This window comes from Armigeres subalbatus, chromosome 3 (assembly GCF_024139115.2).
Source record: "Armigeres subalbatus isolate Guangzhou_Male chromosome 3, GZ_Asu_2, whole genome shotgun sequence".
In the NCBI taxonomy this organism is placed as follows: Eukaryota; Metazoa; Arthropoda; class Insecta; order Diptera; family Culicidae; genus Armigeres; species Armigeres subalbatus.
The window spans coordinates 199,520,494-199,544,568 of record NC_085141.1 but is presented as its reverse complement, the minus strand read 5'-3'; the positions used below and the strand labels follow the sequence as shown (position 1 = coordinate 199,544,568).

Genomic DNA, 24,075 nt, shown 5'->3' with positions numbered 1-24,075 from the left:
GTGGGTTGTTTGCACTCAAAACCGTGGTTTGGACCAATAACCCAAATTTGAGTAAAATGACTTTTCTGGCACTAGGTAGTTTGCCTTTAATCCCATGTAAACAATTTACCCAAAGCTGAGTTTAATTTATCCAAAGCGGACCTTAATCAACCCAAAATAGAGAATATTGAATTTACTCAAATTTGGGTTATTGGGCTGAGCAACCTCGGTGAGGTGTTTGCATCTTGCTCTAGTTTTGATAGCAATCATGGGAAAGAAAGGGAAAACTACCCAATTTTGGGTAAATTTTTTCTGCGATATTCTCAATAGTGCGTATATTGAACTCAAAGTTTGGGTTGATTTATCTGTCCGTGTAATGAAACGATTCTGAAGGACATAAAAACAATAAACAAACGAAGAGCAGGTCTCTTTCGCTTAGTAAGTCTCAACCAAACTAGTCGTTTGAAAGTGTGCCGAAATACCCCTATACAATACATTACCATTATTTCCGATAATGCTCCTGTGAGATTGACATTTATTTGTTGACAACAACAAAAACATTTGAATCAAGGCATTCGTGATGAGTTTCAATGTTTCCTATCTCTTGAATGTCAAACTAAGAGGAACTGACGACGCCATTACCGAGCGCAAAATATTGGATTAAGAAAATGGAATCGAACTATATAAGCGCCATATAAGGTTGGTGTCTTGGCTAAATGCGAGAAAGGCAGTATCACTCGGTGAATTAAGTTGGTTTTTAAAACAGTTTTCAAAATCCTCACCAGCTAGAAAAACATTGTCGCTATAGCAATAAACTCCGTCAATGCCTTTCAAAACTTGATCCATAACTCGCTCAAATATAGCAGCACTTGAAGAAGTACCTTGTGGTAAACGATTATTGAAAAACAAACCTTTGATGGTATTAATCACCATAATCTTTCTAGACTTTTCCGACAACAACTGTGTACAGGGTGTCTGCAAATTATCCGTACAACAAGGCAGGTTTTTAATTTTTTTTTGGAATAAATTAAAGAACCAGCATGCATTGCATGTTATTATAAACCAAGCTGAATTTGTTCACATTAAAATGACCCCTATATCCTGAGTTGTACACCTTCGATTGTGTTGGAAAAAAAAAATCACGATGGCCGCACGTTTCTATACAGATACTTTTCACACATTTTTGGCGATTGTGACATGGCTGTTGATTTCAAGATGAACCATACCGAATGATAAATTCAATCCAAATCGGGTGAGTAGGAAGGCAATTCCTTTTTGTTCGGAAAACCGGAAAAAAGACCCGACCAATAAGCATTTTAAAAGTGACGTCCTATATCTCTTGCCGGGTGAAATAAAAAAGCATCACCCCCCATTTTGTTTTCTTGCTTTCGCCAGGGCCAATAACGCGTGCTGGGAAAAGTAAATGGAGCTGTCACTTTTCCTTACGGAAAAATGACATTTCTCCCATACTGAATCAGTTGTCAAATTTACTTTGGTAATTTGATCAAATTTTCTGTGAACTCATTCCGTAAGAGCCGTGTGATAGGCTTAACACAGCCGAAATGAGAGCATATTTTTTACACTGTGGGATCATACTGAAAACAAATTTTGCTGTCAGTGAAATCAACCCGTATCAACCTAGGTAGGTAGGTTAGGTAGGGGTTATTAGGTAGGAAATCATGAAATTCGAAATATGATATCAAAATAAGTATTCGATTAGATTATACTTCATAACATATAGATTATATTCATAACAACAACAGCACATTTTGTTTGCAAGTTGCTTAACTTTGTTAATAACTAACGACAGCATGATTTGATGTGAAGCTCAGATCATTATGATAACTAAGGAATGCATATTGAAAACATGTTTTGAAATCAATTTTTATTTAATAATAATTTACATCAAATTTTGTTTTCAATATTATCTCAACAGCATATCCGTTGCAAAATAACATTCGCTGCCTGGTCCAGTAAGGCTCTTATAGGATACTTAGTTCCGCTATCGTCAATCATAATCACAATAGCTGTTGCTAGCACTACTTTCGATCTAGTGAAAAGTAATTTTAAGAACTAAATGCATATGAAGAGACATTAACCGGCCTTACTGTCTCAAAGTTTTACGCTTTCTTCTATATTTGGCTTAAAGATTCCTATGATACGGAATGTACCGTTTATATCCCGTGAACTGATATGAGGAGTGATGAAGGATCTCAAGGCCGTTCACTAGCTTCATTCGTAGATGTAAAGAAAAGATATTTTAGTTACAAGATAAAGATTGTCGCTGACGTCGCTATATCCGGAACTATATTGTCTATCCGGAACAAAGTTAGAACGATTTTTCAGATACAAGTAACTTTCCCAACTTCGGAAGTAGTGCGCTGGATTCGCCTAAAGATGCTCTAAACAACGCATCAATTAGTTTGACAGATAAAACTTCGGAAGAAAGTTCGGTTCGGAAGTCCCGACTTCCGAATTCTAAGTTGGTGCTACGGCGACAATAGTATCTTTTCTTTCGCCATACAAATTTCTGGTGGTTAACTCATGCTGGCTATTTGCGCATATGCGATAGCGCCTGGATGCTGGCCAAGATTTTTTTATGTATAGGAGGTTATATGACTTCGTTAGTAGATGGTAATAACCAGTTCATTTTCAGTGCAAAACGTAAACAAACCAGCATAAATTCTCTCAGATAAATTCCATACACAAATCCAAGATGGCTGAGTTGGGGATATTGACAAGTCAGAACACCCCTAAATAAATTCATCCTGGATGCTGGCAGCGGCGGGTAGAAAACAAGCCACTGCCAATAGTTCATTCTAATAATTCCGGAAACGCGCCAGAGTGAACTACATAATCGAGCGCGCAACTAATCTTCCCTTTTTTAGACAACTGAAGCCGATGTAAGCAAGACTCCCCATTTTCTTTTCGCCCAACAGTAAGAGATCATCAAATCACATTTTCATAAGCTGATCCGATCGGTCCTGTCAAGTCTAAAAGAAGGATCGAATCAAGAAACGATAATGAACTGCCGATTTTCGCTACTCTATCACCATACGCACAATCGAAGTGTGAAAAATGGGTGTCGGTGCCGTGAAACCATATGACACCGCTGTATTCTGTACATCAAACAATACTGAACATTTCGAGAAAGCATTTTCCAGCTATTTTTTAATTTCAAATAAAACAATAGGCATTCCTTTCGACTTCTAAGTCGGAATAAAATCTGACACACAGAATAATTTTCATTTTAGGACTCAGTTTTTATGAAGTTTTTGTTGGTCAGAATCATACGCGCAGAGAAGAAAAAACGTGTCTATCTCGTTTGACTGTTTATTTGGTAACTGAGATGTTCGATAAAAGTACAGTACAGTAAAAACATAAACATACTCTCTCATGCTCAACGGCCTTTAGTAATAATAGAGTAACATTAATAAAGTGAGCACAAATAGTGATACAGATAAACCACAGCTTATTTATTTATGCTCCAATACACCCCCTTAAGGTGATGCGTTTATTCCCATTGCCGTTTGGTTGCTATCCAGCTTGATGCGCTCCAGCGGTTTCGTTATTGTAGGGTGCTGTCAATACGATACACCGCTCGGCTGTTGTAATGTTTCCAAAAGCGCATTTGCACAAGATTCCACGCGGCGTTTCCAATTCAAAAGGAACAACCGCACCCTAGGAAACGCCGCAATGTTATCTCCTCATAAAAAATCGAGTATAGGGGCAGCAAAAAGCGCGGTGCGTCGTTTCCTTTGGGAGCGCCGCGTGTACTTTTGGGCAAATGCGTTAATAGCCCATCATAAACTTGTTGATCGGTGCTCACGTAGTTGAGTTTGACTGCGTTCTGATCTAGGGCATCACGGATGAAGTGGTGACGAATGTCAATATGTTTTGTGCGTGACGTGTATCCTCCATTTTTGGCCACACAGATTGCGCTCTGGTTGTCGCAGCGAAGTTCGACAGGCTGCTTCATTCCGAATTGTGACATCAAACCACGCCACCACATTGCTTCCTGAACCGTAGCAGATAGGGCCATGTATTCTGCTTCGCAAGTTGAAAGAGCGACCGTCGGTTGTTTTTTGCAGCACCAAGACACTGCACCGCCTTGAAGCATGAAAATATAGCCACTAGTGGACTTTCGGTCATCTAAATCCGAAGCCCAAATATCATTCGAGTAGCCTTTCAATTCTGGGTCACCTTGCTTCCTGTAACGTAGTTTCAGTTTCGTCGTGCCTCTCAGATATCGAAGCAAATGTTTTACAGCGTCCCAATGTGCAGGCCCTGGATTGGAGTTGAAACGACTCAGTTGGTTGACACCAAAAAGGATGTCAGGACGCGTGCATTGGGCAAGATACATTACACCGCCCACGGCTTTCTGATACGGTACCGTTTTCATCTTTTCCACTTCGTCCGCGGTCTGCGGAGCCATTTCCTTGGTCATCTTCACACTTGGATTCATTGGGGTAGCTACAGCTTTGGAATTCTGCATATTGAATCGAACCAGCAACGACTCAATGTACGCCTCCTGATCCAGTGCAATGGCGCTCTAATCACGAGTGATGCGTATACCAATGCAGCTGCTTGCCTTTCCCAAGTGCTTCTTACGGAATGTTTTTCACTCAGTTTCGATTTGATCTCTTTGGTGAGCGGTTCGTCGTTAGAAAAGATGATTACATCATCAACGTAGATCGTGACGAACAGGATTCGTTTTCAATCGATCCGGTAATAGATACAAGGGTCATACTTTGAGCGAGTCAATCCGAAGCTGCGCAACGCAGCGTCAAATTTCGCGTTCCAGACGCGACTAGACTGCTTAAGTCCATAGAGCGCCTTATTAAGGCGACATACTAGCTTCTGTGACCCCGAACTGACGAAACAGGGAGGCTGCTCCATATAAATTTCTTCCGTCAATTCTCCTTGAAGGAAGGCTGTAGTCGCGTCCATCTGATCGATAGAAAGTCCATTCTTGGCTGACAAGGCAAAAAGGTAGCGCAGCGAACTATGACATACCACGGGTGAATAGGTCTCGTCATAATCCACCCCCTTTCGCTGCGAAAACCCTTTCACGACTAGGTGTGCTTTGTATCTGCCCACTTTGCCATCCGCGTCATGTTTGGTTTTAAAAACCCATTTGTAGTTGATCGGCCTTTGACCGTTTGGCAGCTCAGTCAACGTCCAGGTGTCGTTCATCATCAGTGCGTCGTATTCGTCGCACATCGCCTGCTTCCAGAGATCAGAGATCAGCCTCCTCACTGGACAAGGCATCTTGGTGCGTGGCCGGATCGCTACCGATTAGTAGACTCCTAGCTGCAGCTGTATCCGCCGCGGTTGCGACTCCGCTGAACTGTTCCTGACTGTTGGAACTCACTGATGCGTTATCATGAACCGGTTGAATGCTCGTGACATGGTCGGCTTTCTGTAAGGATTTTAAATGCGGCAAACCTCTGATCGATAATACAAAATCATCATACTTGCCTGGTAAATTGTGCTCCCGATCGCTGGGCCTCGACACCTGTGACTGAAGTGGATGTGAAGTTTTGCGCGGTGGGAGCACGGAAGTCACGTTGTTGTTGTTGTTAAAACCGTGAAAGTCTTCTTCCAGATCAATGCTGTCGTTTTCACAGTCCGAGTAAAATTCGTCTTCATCGTCGTCGTTATCTTTTTCCGAGAAGCGCTCGCGAGCACCGCTCGCTGCTGATTTTTCAGTGACGAACTCGTACTCCAATTCGATTACGTTTCGACGCCTCGTACAATCAGGTGGATTCGATGTGCCGTGACTGGTGAACACCTTCCGTGATTGCAGGTCGTAAAGCCGAAAGCCTTTAGTGTTATCATCGTAACCAACGAAAACGCACTCCCGTGACTTGGCACCCAATTTCTGCCGCCGTTGTTTCGCTATTCGTATCATCGCTCTGTTACCAAAAACTCGCAAGTGAGTAAGATTCGGCTTCCTTCCGGTCCATAGCTCTTCTGGTGTGCCATTGTGACCTTGCTGATCGATTGAGAAGATAAACGGAGGTATGCACAGCTTCGACCCAGAATACCTTCGCCATTCCAGCTTCGAAAAGTAGACATCGAGCTCGTTCGACTATCGAACGATTGGCGCGCTCCGCCATCCGTGCGTTGGTGCTGGATCTTCTTCTTCTTCATTGGCATTACATCCCCCACTGGGACATTACCGCCTCGCAGCTTAGTGTTCATTAAGCACTTCCACAGTTATTAACTGCGAGGTTTCTAAGCCAAGTTACCATTTTAGCATTCGTATATCATGAGGCTAACACGATGATACTTTTATGCCCAGGGAAGTCGAGACAATTTCCAAACCGAAAATTGCCTAGACCGGCATCGGGAATCGAACCCAGTCACCCTCAGCATGGTCTTGCTTTGTAGCCGCGCGTCTTATCGCACGGCTAAGGAGGGTTGGTGCTGGATACCGTAGGTAATTCTTGAATCCTTTGTTAAGGTATTACATTCCGTTGTCGCTTAGAAGTATCTTGATCTTCCGTTCAGATTGTCGCTCAACCGACGCGTGGAACTCTTTAAAAGCTCATAAGACTTCCCCTTCTGCTTTGGTTTTCAGGAAATATACCCACATCTTTCTTGACTTGTCGTCGACGAATACAATGTAGTATTTACTACCTCCGAGTGATCTTACCTCCATGGGCCCGCATATATCAGAGTGTACCACATCGAGTACATCTGCGGCGCGTTTGTGTCAACGATTGAAATTCCTTGTGCCAAACCATTTGCCAACTGCCGGATGCTTCTAAAGTTCAGATGACCTAGTCTCTGGTGCCATGTCTTCAGACTGATCGCAGATGGACAGACCAAAGCACTATCCGTATCTTGCTGTCGCTGATCCAGTTTGAACAAGTCGTTTTCATGCTTACCCGTAGCCACAGTATCACCACTTTCGTTGATTACTTTGCACCCGGCATTCGTAAACACAACTGTGTACCTTTTCCTGACTATTTGGTTTACGGAAAGAAGGTTCACTGACAGATCGGGGTTCACTTGTATACTTCGTGAACGGAAATGCTTTTCTCCTGACAGCCCGGCTTCAAAACAGCCGAACCAGTTCCAATGACGTTCATACTGTTTCCGTTAACTGCGACGATGGTTTCATTAAAAGGCATCACATTCTCCAGAAACTCACGGGGACTGGTCATGTGCTCACTCGCACCGGAATCGACATACCAGTCCTTCTTCTTCGTCGACGAAAATGCCGACAACACGGTACAGAACGCATCCTCCTTTCTTGAAGTCCTACATTCTCGAGCAATATGGCCGTACTTGTGGCGCTTGCGGCATTCGGGGGGTCACATCTTGATTCACTTTTCAGTATATATTTACATTTTCCTTTGGCACCGCTTGCTCGGCGACTTGCCATCAAGGCCGAATCCTTTTCGAGGGCCACTATCATTGGCCGATACTCCTCGGGAAGTCCCGCCAGCAGCAACGTTCCCACCCACTCGTGGGATATCGGGAAGATGATTCCGTTCAGCTGGTGTGCAGTGGATACTATCCGGTTGACGTAATCGTCCATCGAAGTGCAGGCATTCAGCTCGGTTTTCACTAGTTTGTGCGTGTCACTAGTCACGCCGTGTCAATCCCGTGTCTTAGAATGCACTTTCTTATCCACAGGTCCTCGAGCTACAGGTAAGTTTGCACCGCAAACTACCACGTGGCCCAACTTTCGTCTTTCGCCCGTCCTGTGAGCGGCGCGATTCCCGGAAGGCTGGAAATGCTGTGAACCACTCTTCCGTCCGTCATTTTACCACTCGATTATCGCGAAAAACGACCGAAAAACTAACTTTTCGCTATGAAAAAACTTTCTCGAACAGGTCCATAACCTGTTGGTCAGAATCATACGCGCAGAGAAAAAACGTGTCTATCTCGTTTGACTGTTTATTTCGTAACTGAGATGTTCGATAAAAGTACAGTACAGTAAAAACATGAACATACTCTTACACGTGTCGTGGATTCCAGGGGTTCGGTTCGACCCACTTCGGGATGGCTGCATCATCTCGTCTTCCATGTGTGCACGGATAGTGCTTAGTGAAGGAGATCACTCAACTTCAGTTGTAGCAAGCTATAGAAAATTATTAATTTAACTCTTTAGCGAGCGAAAAGTTCACTCATGTTTTTTTATACACCCCTTCCTCTGTGTAAATCCCTTCCTCTGTGTAGATCCCTTCCTCTATATAAAATCCGTTAACCTGTCCAAACATCAATTATCCATAGAATATTTGGATGTATGAACAGGCTTCCGGAAATTTGCCGCGTACCGCTTCAAATAGCCGCTAGTTGATTGCGTAGCTGAGTTGGTTCTATAAGCACGATGAACGCCCAACGCTTGCGCGCGCTGGTTACGATGATGGATGATCACACGCGGCCGTCGCGACGCATACTGCGATGATGGTTGCAAGTCGTTTCCAGCGACTGTTACTATCCGATCGGTCCGTTGTTCGATTGTCTGCCCGCCGCTGCTTGCGTGGAGGGCGGTTGCTATGGCAACAACACCCGTGATAGACGAATAGCTTCCCGCGCACAACCGCTTCGGTGTTCGTGGGCGGAATGCCTAGGTGTGGGTGGTTGCTAGGGTGCTAGCCGTGTCGCTGCTCGTGAGTTTAGGTTTCGGGAACGCTTGCTGGTGGTCACGTGGTTCTTTGATTCTGCCAAGGCAAGGAAGGGTTCCGTGCGTTGCGTGTGTCGTCCGAGTTGTGAATGACCCGATTGTCCATTGAGCGCCCGTTTTATAGTCTTTTGGACTAGGCGAGGGGAAGGCTAGCTTCCCCTGGTTACCATGGAAACTGCGCGCTTCTTTTGTTTCTCAAATTTTTTTTTGCTTGCGCTTCCGATCAAGCTAGGGGGTAATTCCTATTAGAGTAACCAAACATTTAAGTTTTTTTCAAATGAATAAAACGCAGTACGTCTAGAATATTTCTTTCATCTTTTTTATTTATAATTCTTATTACCGTATTATCAACCAATATTTTGAATTATTTTGGTAACTAGTACTGATAGTATTTATTATTATTATTATGTATTTATTCATATGTTTACTACAATTTCATTTTAGGTCCGTATCTCACAACTTATTATCCAACTTGTCGTATAATAAGAATATTATCTGTTTTGTCTCAATATTGTATTCAAATTCTTTATTCATTTGTTTAATATATCGGAAATTCCACTCCTATATTTCGTAATATTGTTATATAAATTTATAATGTATATTTTCTTGGAACGTATCTGCTCATTCTCCTACAATACCCCTTTCCCCTACTCCTTACTCAAAAATTGTGAAAAGTATCATATCCTTAAATCTATTAGGTTTCTTAATAATTCTATGAGGGCGTGTTGTCGTTGTTTCATCATGTTCCGCATTATCTTGAATTTGCAGTGTTTGGAATGGTGGACGAACATGGTCTTCATCATTTTGCTCGATTATCATTTGCTTTGACTCTGCTTCTAGTTCTGCGGGTAGAGTAGAGTGGGGCAAGAGTGCGCGTGGGGTAAAAGTACGTTTTCGATTTTTTGAAGTAATTCTCGCTTAACTTTTCAAAAGGACCTAAGTAACATTTTTTTCATGAATTAATTTGAATAGCGCAATCAACAGAAAAACATGAAAGCTATTGATTGCAGTATTCAAATTAATTTATGAAAAAAATGTTACTTAGGCCCTTTTGAAAAGTTAAGCGAGTAATAAAAAAAGATAAACTAGCAGCACTGCATCAGTTTGACAGGTATTCTGGCCAACTATTATCATGTGTAATTGTAAACGATTTGAATAAACAACAAGGAAGATATGGAGTTAGATAACTTTTTGGTCATTTTGCTAAAAATAATTGGGTTTCCGCAACTAGTATTTCATTCCTGATTTCATTACCATATATACGTTCAATCAGGTGAACATTATACCATTTCGATAACCTATTGTATAGAGTACTTTATGGTACAGAACACCAATCCTGTTGGTTTTCCAAGAAGTAAAACCATTACTTGAATAATTTTTGGGACTGTGGGGTAAAAGTACGCAGGAACCGGTGGGGCAAGAGTACGCATATGAATCTTCAAGTTATGATGTCAAACCCGTATCTCCGGCGAAAATAAGACTTCTTCCAAAGCGTAAAGATCTACAACTAAAAAAAACGGACAGAATTCGAAATTATCACAAGTTTTTAGGATAAGTAATTCGGTTTTAGAAAGAACTTAGCGAACAAAGCACTGAAGCGAAATAATGAAATTGGTTTAGGACTTGTTGTACACCTAAACACAGTACCAAAACATAGTACCAAAACACAATTTCACATTATCATCAAATGATAATTTCATTTAATCAAAAGAAACATTCATAAATTACGCAACGTTTAGCTGGGAGGGGTTGCGAGATGTGTGGAGATCCATATAATTTTTCGAGGATTCATACAAACAGTGTAAGATAGGGGGGAGGGGTGATGAAATAGCCAAATTTAAGGAAAATGCCTTTGTATATGCCACGCGAAACCTGATATATATTTTTACCTCTGTAGTTTTTTGTATATATAAAAAACAATGGTTTTTCGTATGAAAGTGCACATCTTTTGGACCCCCTCCCACTTTAAGAGTTACGTAATCTTTAAACATTCCCTAATATATGCTCATTAAACATTAATCAAATGTTATTAACTCTTATTTGTGTTAATATATACTTAAAGCACATGATTGGATAAATGCGTACTCTTACCCCACCTGATGCGTACTTTTACCCCACCGGTGGGTAAGAGTGCGTTTTCACTTGTCTTGCAATAAGGGTTCTACTAAAACGAATATCAATAATTTCAATATTTTTCCCACTGGGTAACATAAAGGAAGAGTATATGAATCATCGACACTGATTTGATATGCAGAAGCTTGCTTCATAAGGGCCACATGATCGATTGAAAACTAAGTGCGTACTCTTGCCCCACTCTACTCTACCCGTTTAACGTCTTGTATGTTGCGAGCGTATTGAATACCCCGGTCGCTTCTTACAACCACCTTGGCACCCTCTCTAGCTATGACAGTAAACCTATAAAATTTGATTAGAGAAAAAAAAAACCGCTGCATATGCTTGTCGATACAGAAAAATATGCAAGTTATTGCTTTTCTCACCGAAGAATAGACTACCGTGCAAATTTGTCGAAGTACCAAAACAAATGCTCACACGTCCAATTGTATAGAAATTAGCGAAAGCACAATCCAAAACATCATTCTTGCACCTTATTTCACACCCCAAAAAGCTCTTTCTTGTAGTGGAGACGTCATCCATATATGGAGAAACTGGTGGGAACATATTTTGGTGGGACAATATTTTTTGCATGGGAGTCGAACACGGCGCAAAATGCGCAATACCTGTCTGCAGAAAATGTTGGATCTGATTTATGCATTTTAGGCTGCGTTATGAGTACTCTGTCTCCAACAGCTATATCTGAATATTTGGCTCCTCGTTTAGTGTCTGCGTATTTCTTGCTTCCCAGTTTAGAAGTTGCGTCCTTTTCTCTTACGTCTGTACGGTCCAGCGTCTCCGATGTATTGCTACTCCAGAGGCATGGAAATGTACCTCTACATTTTCAGCCCACCAGCATTTCAAAAGTTGTAACTCCAAGTCGAGATAAAGGTTTCACTTTGTTGTGCATGTGTACGTATTTGTCAAGAGCCACTCTCCAATTTGTCTTATCGAGCTTTGATGCCGCCAAGGCATCTTTAATTCCTTTGTTTTGTCTTTCGACTGCTCCATTTGACTGGGCACTTAGTGGTATGGATTTTAGAATTTTTACTCCTCTTTCCTCCCATGTTTTAACAAACTTGTCGCTTTGGAAAGGCGGACCATTATCACTTTGAATCGCCAAAGGATAGCCCCAATTTTCGAAAACTCGCATGAGGGCATTGTTGGTTGCTTCTGCGTCCATATGTTTCATTTCTATGACTTGTAGATATCGGGAATATGTGTCAACAATGACCAAAAATTCGCCATGACCAAAATCCTGATCCGTGAAAAAATCAATTTGCAGTATTTCCCAAGGGCCTTGAGGTAGCTCTCTGCTAGTCAGTGGAAGTGGTGCATTTCTCCGAGACAATCTCAGACAAGTTTCACAGCTCTTTACATGGTTTTCTGCATCTTTACTCAATCTTGGCCACCAGAAGTAATTTCTCAAAATTCTTTTCATGGATGATGCTCCCATATGCCCTTGGTGTGCTACGTCTAGAGCTCTCTTTCGGAGTTTATGTGGTAATACTACACGATCTTCCTTGAAAATCAAAGATCCCAAGGTTCTTAGATGCTTAGATTGAGACTCATAACAACGTAGGTGGTTCTCCCAATGTCCAGTTCTGAGGGACTCTCGAACTTCTGATTGTTCAGCGTGTGTTTCGATTTCGTTCCATGTCAAATCTATTGTCCCTGCGTCGAGTAAGTACAGTAAAGCCTGTCCACGTTAAATCTCGGACACCCATCTTTCAATGCGAATTTTTAAAAAATTCGCAAACCACTGACACGATCAATCTTTATAACAGATGAATTTCTACACTTCATGTGATGCTTTCAGCATGTTTTAGCTCTCGTCCAAATTCATGAAATGGCGACAATTCACATAAACATTATCCAAGTGTCCGAAATTTAACGTGGACAGGCTTTAGATGTCTTTCGGCAGCGTCATCAAATGGATCTGTATTCTGTTGATTCCCAATTAATCTTGATAATGCATCGGCCAGGTTCTCATTCCCAGGTATGCGCTCGACCTTGAAATTGTATGGCTGTAACCTAAGTGCCCAAGCTTCGGCCCGAGAGATAGCTCTTTTCCCAATACGATGCATACCACCAAAAATGAATTCGTTTGATTCTGCTTCTGTTCTTATGGTGAATCGGATACTTATGAGGTACATGAAACATTTTTCTACTCCCCAAACCATCGCCAGAGCTTCTTTCTGAGTATGGGGGTACTTCATTTCTGTAATCGAGAGTGCTTTCGATGCACATGCAATAACTCTTGGGTTATCATTTGTGTCAAACTGAACTAGTACTGCTCCTAGCCCATATGGTGAGGCATCCACAAAAAGCTCTGTTTTGTCATCCCGGTTATAGTAGCCCAGCTTCTTGACCGTTTTCCAAGCACTATGAGTTCGAAATTTGAATTCCTCTTCTTGTTCCTGTGCCCATAAAAAGCTATCTGTTTTGGCAAGATCTCTGAGATGTCGGGTTTTATCCGCGCGTTGAGGTATGAATCGCTCAATAAAGTTTATTAAACCCAAAAAGCTTTTTACCTCTGCTTGGTTCTCTGGTCTACGAAAATTTTGAATTGCTTTGATTTTGTTTTCGTCTACACTCCATCCATCTGCAGATAAGTTGAAACCAAGAAACGTTACTTCTTGGCAACCTAGTTCGCATTTATCCTCGTTGATATTGACGTTGTGGTCTTCAAGTCGCGCCAATACTAGTTTTAGGTTTTTGTCGTGTTCTTCCTTTGTTTCTCCGAAAACTAACACATCGTCCAGATAATTGACAACTCCGTCACATCCCGAAAGAATAGTAGATTGCATAATTTCCTGAAAAATGTCAGGTGCATTGAAAAGTCCAAATGGGAGTCGGCGACACCTGTACATTACTTCTCCCTAGTAGAAATTAGTAAGATGGCGACAACCTTCATCAAGTACGACATGAAAGAAAGCATTCTTCAGGTCAATGGTTGAAAACCATTTTGCTCCGTGCAATGCCATCAATATTTCTTCGAACGTTGGCATCCTGAAAGGAGTTCTGTAAATGTATTTATTCGGTCTTCTAAGGTCCACGACCAACCGTATATCATTGTATTCTTTCGGTACAGCCAAGAGTGATGAACAGAATGCACGATCCATATCATCCGTGACCATCTCGATCATTTCTGATTGCAGCATTTCATCCAATTTACGCTTTGCTAGCTCTTTGTATGCAGCAGGTATGTGAGTGTAAACATTTCTTGCAGGTGGCATCGCTTTATTATAAAACAGGACAACTGGGGGAACATTGAACTTGGGGAACTCCCGTGCTGATTCAGTAAGTGTAGCATTTATCAAGGCTATTTCACATGGCCAAACGCTGTTAGTGACTGGTATTGTCAATCCTATTACAAGAAGACTGTATCTTGTCGCGGTGTTGAATCCTAGCAGTGCTCTGCCTTCATCTAAAACGTAGAATTTTTCAATGCAAGTGGGTCTACCTTTTGACACATACAGTTCTCCCGAAAATGTGTCGATTACTTTGATGTTGGTTGAAGCAGCGTAAACTCTAAGCTTAATATCTGTTTCGTAACTTAAGTCCATCAACTTACTGCGCGTAGACTCTTTTCCGAGCATTTTATTGAATTGCGTCTTTGTTACTGTATTGACTTGAGCCCCAGAATCTATTAAGAAAATAACGCGAGTACCAGCGACTCTTCCAATCACAAAAGCATCCTCTTCAGTCTGGTGCATTGGTGAATTTGAGACAACTTTATCAATGACTACTAAATCAGTAATCGCTCGGGGCTGTAATTTAGACAAATAAAAGAGCTATATTTTTCTTGTTAACTGTTTTATGAGTCGATATTGGTATCATCTCTAATCGAATCGAACACCTAACTTCTAAATTGAGATAAACAAGAAGAAGACAAGGACATATGATATGACATCAATACCGACCCAAGGAATTTCTTTTTTTAATCATTTATTTATTTTCGAATTCAAATATTTATTCAACAGTTTTCTCAAAAATATCAATTTCAATTCTTGACCCACTAGTCAATTTCACTTACATCAGACGATTCCGAACATTTGTCTCTTGTTTGTTCTTGATTGCCGCAATTTTCCGAGGAGGTGCCTCGCTATCTTCGCTGGTCAAACGCTTGGCTGGTATTCTTGTTCGATGCTCAGAGGGGAAACGCCGAGCAAGATGTCCTTGTTGTTTACAGCTGTGACAAACTTTCTCGATGCACGGACATTGCTCAAGACCGTGGTAAATGCTAGCACAACGCTAACAAGCACATTTCGTTGGTCCCTGATAACGCATCGAATTGCGATGAAATGAGCCTCTTCCGCGGATCATAATGGTGAATCTTCCTGTTGTGTTTCGGTGGTACTGTCCTCTTTGGTTTAGTTTACTGGAGATTGCTGCTACTGACGCTGTTCGTTGTGACTGTCGCGTTTTCTGGAACTCTTGCTCATTCGATAACTCTGTTTCATGGTCACGTACAAGGTCGATTAAATCGTTCAGGGAACCTTGCCGAATCCAATTTCTGTGTGCTAGTGTCCGTACCCGTTTATCGGTCGAACTTTTTATCACTGTACGTGCCACCGCTTCCATTTCATCATCCTCCTTATCATAACCACATAATTTTGCCGATGCCGCTACACGTCTAACAAATTGGATACTGCTTTCATTATCCCGTTGGGTGGTATTCAGAAGTTTGCTTCGTTGGGAAAGCGTGTAAGCTCTAGATCCGAAATAACAATCTAATCTGGCAAGTGCATTTGAAAATGGGTCAATGGCTTGATCAGGCGTGTCGGGTGAAGACTTCGTTCCTTGAAGCAATTCAAGGTGCTTTGGTCCAGCTTTAATCCGAAAGACATCCATTTTCATATTCTCATCGTTAGCCTGGATCAGATTCAAAGAAGCCAACAGAATATTCTTCCAATATTCATAGCCCTTTTTGTCTATGTCGGATTCACCTTCCGAATGAATGCACTCGGGTATGTTCATTGTACTCAGTGACATATTATTCACGCTGGCCAGAAGAGTTTCACCAACAGCACTGTACGACTCTGCAGTGTTCGAACGGAAAGGCTCGAAATCGTTGGCTGGATTTGACATAGTCGTAGATTGCAATAGAGAATCTTTCTCGTTCCGGAGCTGAGTCAGCTCAATTCTCATTGCCGATAACTCTTCCAGAAGCATTTTTTGACGTAGAACTACGTCTGTCTTTTCTATATTGGGGTACACTTTACGATTGCAAAAAATCGAAAAACGTCACGAAAATATGATAGACTTTGACTGTTAATATCTCAGCCGTTAAACTGTTAATATCTCAGTCGGTGGATTTTCAATTTTCTTGGACCATTCGATTAAGGAAGAGTCAACGCTTCATACCCAGTGTACACTGAAGTCGCTTTTTACGCGGTTATTTTTACTGGAATCGCTTTTTATACGATTTTTTTTCACTCGAATCTTGGGATTTCGTGGTTTATTCAGACATATTTTGGGATTTTCGCGGTTTTTCACGTTGTTTTAATTTACGCGGTCCATATCCTCCGCGTAAAAACCGACTTCAGTGTGTTACAATATTTACTTTTGAAAACTTGCTAGCAGCTTAGCATTCGGTTTCGTTGAATCAGTGAATCGCGTACGTGCATCGCAATTCGCAGGCTTTTTCTCCCATAGCACTACATTCCAACTGAAACTTGGCCTGCTTTTCAACTTAGTTATCTATTAGCATTTCTTTAGTTATAAATTGAAAGCTTTGCATGAGTATGCGACAAAGTCAATGGAAACACTACGCCCAGAGTGTTGAGAATGTTTCCCCTCGAAAACATCCTAGATCAAATCAAGAATCTTTCTCACAATCTCTGGATTCTGCGCCGTTGTTCGCAAGGCTAACAGGAAACTTCAATCCAGCATAGACGTCAAATTAATGCAACTTCCAAGGTTTTTAGCTGGTGCAGTTCGTTTCTGCTAACTTACACGCGCGTTTTCTCTCGAAAGCTTGGGGGCGTTTGACGGCAACTTCTCGCTTACGTCTATTGATGCCAGTAAAGGGGCTCGGAATCTTCTTCGCTGCTGCAGTGGATGCGTTCTGTGAAACTTCGTCTCGTTTTTGCTGATTCCTAGGTGTCTACCGGAGTAAACGCATAGTCCGACGCAACTCACGTGAAGCAATTATAACTTCTTTACTGCGTCTGCTCTGACTTACTCCATAGGATGAGCACCAAACGCCGTGGACAGCCCAGCTTCCACGATGGGATTTTCTGTAATGAGCCACCGGGGATTTAGACTGACTTAGTGGCAGGCGCTTAGTCTCTGTTCCAGTTAACGTTGTTAATGTCCATGTGATTTGTCGCCATTTTATCAATTTGGACGAGAGCTAAAACATGCTCAAAGCATCCCATGAAGTGTAGAGATTCAACTGTTATAAAATTGAATCGTGCCAGTGGTTTTTGAAATTTTGAAAAATTCGTACTGGAAGATGGATTTCCAAGATTTAACGTGGAGAGTAGACTGGCTCAGGAAACAAAAAGTTCAGTTCAATCAAAGTTAATTGCCTATTTCCGGGGATTAAGCCACCCGATTTGGACGTTAATTTATTAACAAAAAGTTGTCGAATTCCACGGGGCGCCCCCCAGGATTGTGTCTTTGGGTGAGAAAATCAATCTATCAAAAGTTCAGCTCAATCGCTTGTTGCATAAGCTGGCGCAATTTCCAAAAACGGCTGTTGGTATGCTACAGAACGATTTCACAGAACAATGTATGATGATAAAATTAACTTTTATATAGTTTTCGGCTGATACGATTCTATCAATAAATCCAAAAATACACAATTCAGCTCCTAATAAATTAGCCGAAAGCTAAGTAAAAGTTCATTTAGTCATCGTACAACGTTCTGTGAAATTGTTCTGTAGCATACCAACTGCCCTTTTTGCAAATCTGAGCTCAATCGAGCAATCAGAACCAATTTCCAGATCGAATAAGTGACGGAGGTGTATTTTCTTATACATTTTGACTGAAATCGCCATACAAGCTTCTAATCAATTGCGCCAGCTTATGCAACAAGCAACAAGCTGACATTTTGAGAGATTGATTTTCTCATCTAAGACACAACCCTGGGGGGGTGCCCCGTGGAATTCGACAATTTTTTTTCTCCCCATACTAAGCTGGCCAGTCTAGTGGAGACGCTTTATCAGTCAAACGATAATTATTGGAATTTTTATTTGATAACTTCTCAGGTGTGAAAAGTAGGCGAGTTTTCATTGGCGATAATTTTTCAAATTTTGGAATCGATTGGAAATAAACACGAAATTATCATTTTAATGTAGGGTAACCGTACCCTTAGTGGAGGTAGCACCAATAGTGGAGGTAGTGGGGTTTTAATGAGATTTATCATATTTATACACTTTACGATGGTTTCAGTTGATGCGCCGTGCTTCAAATATCCTGTTAAATGCAACTTATCTTAAGGTTTCACTTGAAAAACTATTAAAAACAATGATTATCCTTAACAAAATTGACTCCCTTGCACCTATAGTGGTGCAACTGTACCAATAGTGGCGAGTCTCATAAGAAACCAATGGATAGCACCACTATGGGAACCAAAATTAATTTTTACCGCCACTAAAGGAACAGTGTACCCATAGTGGTGCAAGCAATATTTGGTAATTATTGATGTTAAATGACATCTATCTCATTTTTGTTAGCAAATTTATTAGTTTATCTATTGACTAAGATATTAAAGCTGTAAATTTTCCATGATTATCAATTTTTAAAAAATATTTTCTTTTGTGGATCTACTAATACCTCCACTATTGGTACCGTTACCCTAAACCTAAACCTATCTAATATCAATGTAATGTCAACAATGAAATTCAATCGGATGTTTGGCATTGTGTTTAGGTGTTATAAGTGTTATAGGAAAATTGGTTTAAAAGTAGCATTTACCAATATTTCTAATCAAGATACAATTATCGATCAATTCTTACTCTCTAGCGAGTTTTTATCAATTGATAATTTGGATATGTGAACGCTTGAGAGTGTTATTCATCCTCGATTATTTGACAATTCAATTTTTTGTTTGTTTTTGTCTTCCTTTTCAAATGATGGTCTAAAAATTATATACATCACCAGGGTTCGTAATGCTCACTCAACCTCAGGAGCACAGGATAAACAACGAAAGCAGCGATTCATCCTGGGCTTGACAAAGGCTTGCTTTGGTCTCATCGCACAGAAAAGTCGAAAACCTGTACATTACATACAGCTACGTAGTTCAACGTCACCTTTGCGTGCAACCTGAATGGGCTGCACCTTTGAGTTTTTGTAATACTTTTTTAAGATTTCCTGTGAAGCAGACCATAATGTTTTCATTAACTTCTTGTACATAACGCAATTCATTAAATATGCTTCATAGACTTCGTAAGCGCTGACATCGGTTTTCTATCTACACATCAGAAACCGATTTTAAATTTGAGTATATCATCAGTCTTTTTTTTCATTTGCTTCTACCAATCCTCACCTTCTCATTGAGGATTGGCTGTTGCTAATATTGACAATTGTGAAACTTCTCCTACTCATCGAAGTTTTCTGTCGTTTCCGTTGAAAGCTAACCGTCTGCTCATCGGTTGCTTACGAAGCATGTGTTCGAAACTTTTTTCGACTTTAAATACGTACCTTTTTGATGATTTGTCCGTCGTACCGTCCGCGCCATTGGCGTGGATTCCAGGGGTTCGTTTCGACCCACTTCGGGATGGCTGCATCATCTCGTCTTCCATGTGTGCACGGATAGTGCGTAGTGAAGGAGATCACTCAACTTCAGTTGTAGCAAGCTATAGAAAATTATTAATTTAACTCTTTAGCGAGCGAAAAGTTCACTCATGTTTTTTTTTAAACACCCCTTCCTCTGTGTAAATCCCTTCCTCTGTGTAGATCCCTTCCTCTATATAAAATCCGTTAACCTGTCCAAACATCAATTATCCATAGAATATTTGGATTTATGAACAGGCTTCCAGAAATTTGCCGCGTACCGCTTCAAATAGCCGCTAGTTGATTGCGTAGCTGAGTTGGTTCTATCAGCACGATGAACGCCCAACGCTTGCGCGCGCTGGTTACGATGATGGATGATCACACGCGGCCGTCGCGACGCCTACGTCGCGACGCGATGATGGTTGCAAGTCGTTTCCAGCGACTGTTAAGCCCTCAGTACACTGTTTGTCATGATGACAAATATTTGTCAAGTTTATCCGGATATCTATCAGACTGACCAGAAATCGACATGGATATCAGGCTGACTTGACAAATATTTGTCATTATGACAAACAGTGTACTGATAGCTTTACTATCCGATCGGTCCGTTGTTCGTTTGTCTGCCCGCCGCTGCTTGCGTGGAGGGTGGTTGCTATGGCAACAACACCCGTGGTAGACGAATAGCTTCCCGCGCACAACCGCTTCGGTGTTCGTGGGCGGAATGCCTAGGTGTGGGTGGTTGCTAGGGTGACTACAGCCGTGTCGCTGCTCGTGAGCTTAGGTTTCGGGAACGCTTGCTGGTGGTCACGTGGTTCTTCGATGCTGCCAAGGCAAGGAAGGGTTCCGTGCGTTGCGTGTGTCGAGTTGTGAATGACCCGATTGTCCATTGAGCGCCCGTTTTATAGTCTTTTGGACTAGGCGAGGGGAAGGCTAGCTTCCCCTGGTTACCATGGAAACTGCGCGCTTCTTTTGTTTCTCATATTTTTTTTTGCTTGCGATTCCGATCAAGCTAGGGGGTAATTCCTATTAGAGTAACCAAAGATTTAAGTTTTTTTCAAATGAATAAAACGCAGTACGTCTAGAATATTTCTTTCATCTTTTTTTATTTGTAATTCTTATTACCTTATTATCAACCAATATTTTGAATTATTTTGGTAACTAGTACTGATAGTATTTATTATTATTATTATGTATTTATTAATATGTTTACTACAATTTCATTTTAGGCCCGTATCTCACAACTTATTATCCAACTTGTCATTATTTTCTGGTATAATAAGAATATTATCTGTTTTGTCTCAATAATGTATTCAAATTCTTTATTCATTTGTTTAATATATCGGAAATTCCACTCCTATATTTCGTAAAATTGTTATATAAATTTATAATGTATATTTTCTTGGAACGTATCTGCTCATTCTCCTACAACACGCTCAACGACTTTTAGTAATAATAGAGTAACATTAATAAAGTGAGCTCAAATAGTGATACAGATAAACCACAGCTTATTTATTTATGCTCCAATAGTTCAAGTGATTTCACTGTCTATTTTTTCCCCTAATAAGGCTATCTGACGTTTATAGTCTTTCTCTTGGGCGCACAGACGAGATAGGGTTTGTTTTCATACGGAAACGCTTCCGGAGCGTTTCCGTATGAAAACAAATCCTATCCTTTCCGTGCGCGTGCAAGAGAAAGATGATTAAACGTCAGATAGCCTTATAGGTATATTCTTATTTTTTCATTTCAGCTAGCTAACGCTTACGAAGAAGTTGAAGAGCAACGACAAGTAGTAAGCGATTGGAAGCGTAAGGCACAAAAAATGACAAATGAAATGAATGACTTACGCATGCTATTGGATGAACAATCTAGCAGAAACAATTTACTTGAAAAACGCCACCGAAAATTCGACTCAGAGACGCAAGCTTTACAGGTACGTGATCATACCACTTAGGGCCAATGCCCACTTAGGGGGTGCACGTGGCGTTGAAAAAAACGCAGGTGTGCAACGGTGTGGCGACGCTGCGTTAGAGGTACACTAATTACGTAAGCATTTTTTGGAACGTAAGAAAATGACAGACTCCTCCCTCCCCTCTCTAAATGCTTACGTTATTAGTGTATGACCCCTTACCGCCTTTTCCCGATGCACACCTGCATCCTTTTAATGCCGTGTGCACGGTTGCAGCCTAAGGTCTTCAAACACGCGTGCAAGATTCTAGAAATATACGATAAATTTTTTTTCTTCCAGGACACAATCAGGCAAGAGAAACAAATGCGAGAGAAATTAGCACGAGAAAAAGATTTCCTGTTTGCTGAGAAATCCACTTTAGAACAAACGCTTTCGGTAAGGTCTTTCGGTAATATCTATTTAGGATATTAAAAAATAGAAGTTGCTTTTTGGAGGCCCATATACAGATGTGCTCGACTTGCGGTTAGCGGCAATCTACACGCAAAAAATATTGCAGTCGAAACTACCATTCCGAGGGTTATTTTATACTAATGACACACTGGTGGTATTCGTACCATGGTACAAGTTGTACCACTAGTGTGTCACCTTGTACCATGCTGGTACAACGTGGAAAACCATGGTACAATATGTACTAGGGTATATAACCGTGGTACTTGATTTTACCATTTGGGTAAATAAATTTACTTACTTACTTACTTACATTTGGGTAAATAAATTTTCCGTTGGGTACTTTTTCAACATGGGAGTAAAGGCAAACTACTTCGACCCTGGGAGCTGCGGATAGAATCGAAACGATTGTCAAAAAATCTCCAAAGCAAGCTGTCAAAAAGTATCCATCGCATTGAGAGAGTTTGTGAGCATTCTGAGCGCAGCCGAGAAGAGTACACGTGTAAATCAACTCATCTCTATATGATATAAATGAAATGGTCTGTGTTCGTATCCGCATAACTCGAAAACGGCTGGATGGATTGTCTTCATTCCTTCAGCAGATATGTTCGTTATTGTTTCCGACGGGTTTATATAATATTTCCTCATGCAAAAATCATTAGTAAAGTTGTTTAAATCGTGAAAAACTAAAATTAAGATTCGTATGGAAATTTCCCATGGGCAGTTCACTGCGCGCATTTCCGCTTACTATGCAGGACAACGTCTGCCGGGTCGACTAGTACTAATTATAGTTCATTTCTAACAAAACTCAATTATTTGGTGTCATTTCAAACCTATAGAGGAATTTTAATAAGTGAACGGCATGATTTAACTTTACGATCGGCACAATAATTTATGCAATGCAGTAAATCGATGAAATCTTTGAAAATTTTTTTTAAAAGATAAACATAATGATAATTCGAAGTGAGAAAATTGTAGCGTGTACATTGTACACTGAGAGGAAATTTTCGGGTTTCAAGCAAAATATCTTGAAAATTAGAATCGATCGAGTCCGCGGCTCCCAGCTTCGACCCTACTTACTCAATTTTGGCTTCCCGTACGGATGTTCGAGGTTGGGTGAATTAAACTCACTATTCGGTAGTTTATTTCTTCCGTGTGGAACCACGGTAAAATTTACTGAAATTTCATGGTTGTTTTAAAAACAGAGCGTAGTCTACAAAATAGTAATTTTTACCACGGATTTTTTTTTCAGTGTAGTTAAAAACTGTTCCCCTCGTCCAGGAACGAAATTTTGGTAATCGTCAGCAGAATTGTCAAAAAGTACAACGAACGATGTTTTTTTTTTAGTCTGTGAACCATTCCACCGATTCGTTTAACTTTTAGTTAAAATTTGACAGTTCGATAGTTATTTTCCCATCGTGGTTAAAATTTTACCCCGAAGCCGACCCATTTGAGTTTTTACAGATTGGTGGTTATTTGAAGCGGAATGGATTTGGCGCTAATTTTCTTGCGAACAAAGTTTAACTATCGAACTGTCAAATCTAACCATGCTCCAGAGCAGGGTTATTTTTAACCACGACGAAATAACCATCGAACTGTCAAATTTTAACTAAAAGTTAAACGAATCGGTGGAATGGTTCACAGCCTTAGGGTAAAATCAGCAGTGATTCGAATCGTTCGGGACTGTCAGTTTGAACATGAATCTGAAACATTCATTTTCCCAGCAGCTGATCTAGATTCTATTTTTATACCAGTCAAATGTTCAAAAAAATAAAACTGGTATAACGCTCCGTTCTATTTTCTGCAGATTTGAACCACGATTGGATTACGAGATTCAAATATTTTCCAATTGTTTTGGTGTATGAATGCGTCATTTTATCTACGGATCAATCCACTTTGCAACTACGGCGCCTTTCTTGGCGCCAACATGATGATTTCATTTAATTGGAAATTTGAAAAACATGAATAGAACACTGCTGGGGAAACCAGCGAGTTTGTTCAATTTGGCTCCAGATTCAAACTAGGATAGTGGTCGAAAATTTGGAATGAAACTGTAGAAGGTAAGAGTAAAATCATCAGTGATTCAAATCGTTCGGGGCTGTCAGTTTGAATATGCATCTGGAACATTCATTTTCCTAGCAGCTGTTCTAGATTCATTTTTTATACCAGTCAAATGTCAGAAAAATAAAACTGGTATAACGCTCCGTTCTATTTTCTGCAGATTTCTCAAAATTAGAAGTTTTCTCTGTTCTCGCTATAC

The 24,075-nt window shown here is 40.7% G+C and overlaps 1 protein-coding gene across 4 annotated transcripts in view; it reads left to right on the top strand.

Moving 5' to 3' along the window:
- The window catches only part of LOC134225992 (unconventional myosin-XVIIIa), a 543,965-nt gene that overhangs the window by 447,998 nt on the left and 71,892 nt on the right, over positions 1 to 24,075 (top strand). For all 4 annotated transcript variants that reach the window (XM_062706483.1, XM_062706482.1, XM_062706484.1 and 1 more), the window contains 2 exons: positions 21,210 to 21,392; positions 21,708 to 21,803. In XM_062706483.1, coding sequence (XP_062562467.1) covers positions 21,210 to 21,392; positions 21,708 to 21,803 — 279 coding nt within the window. The remainder of the gene's footprint in view (positions 1 to 21,209; positions 21,393 to 21,707; positions 21,804 to 24,075) is intronic.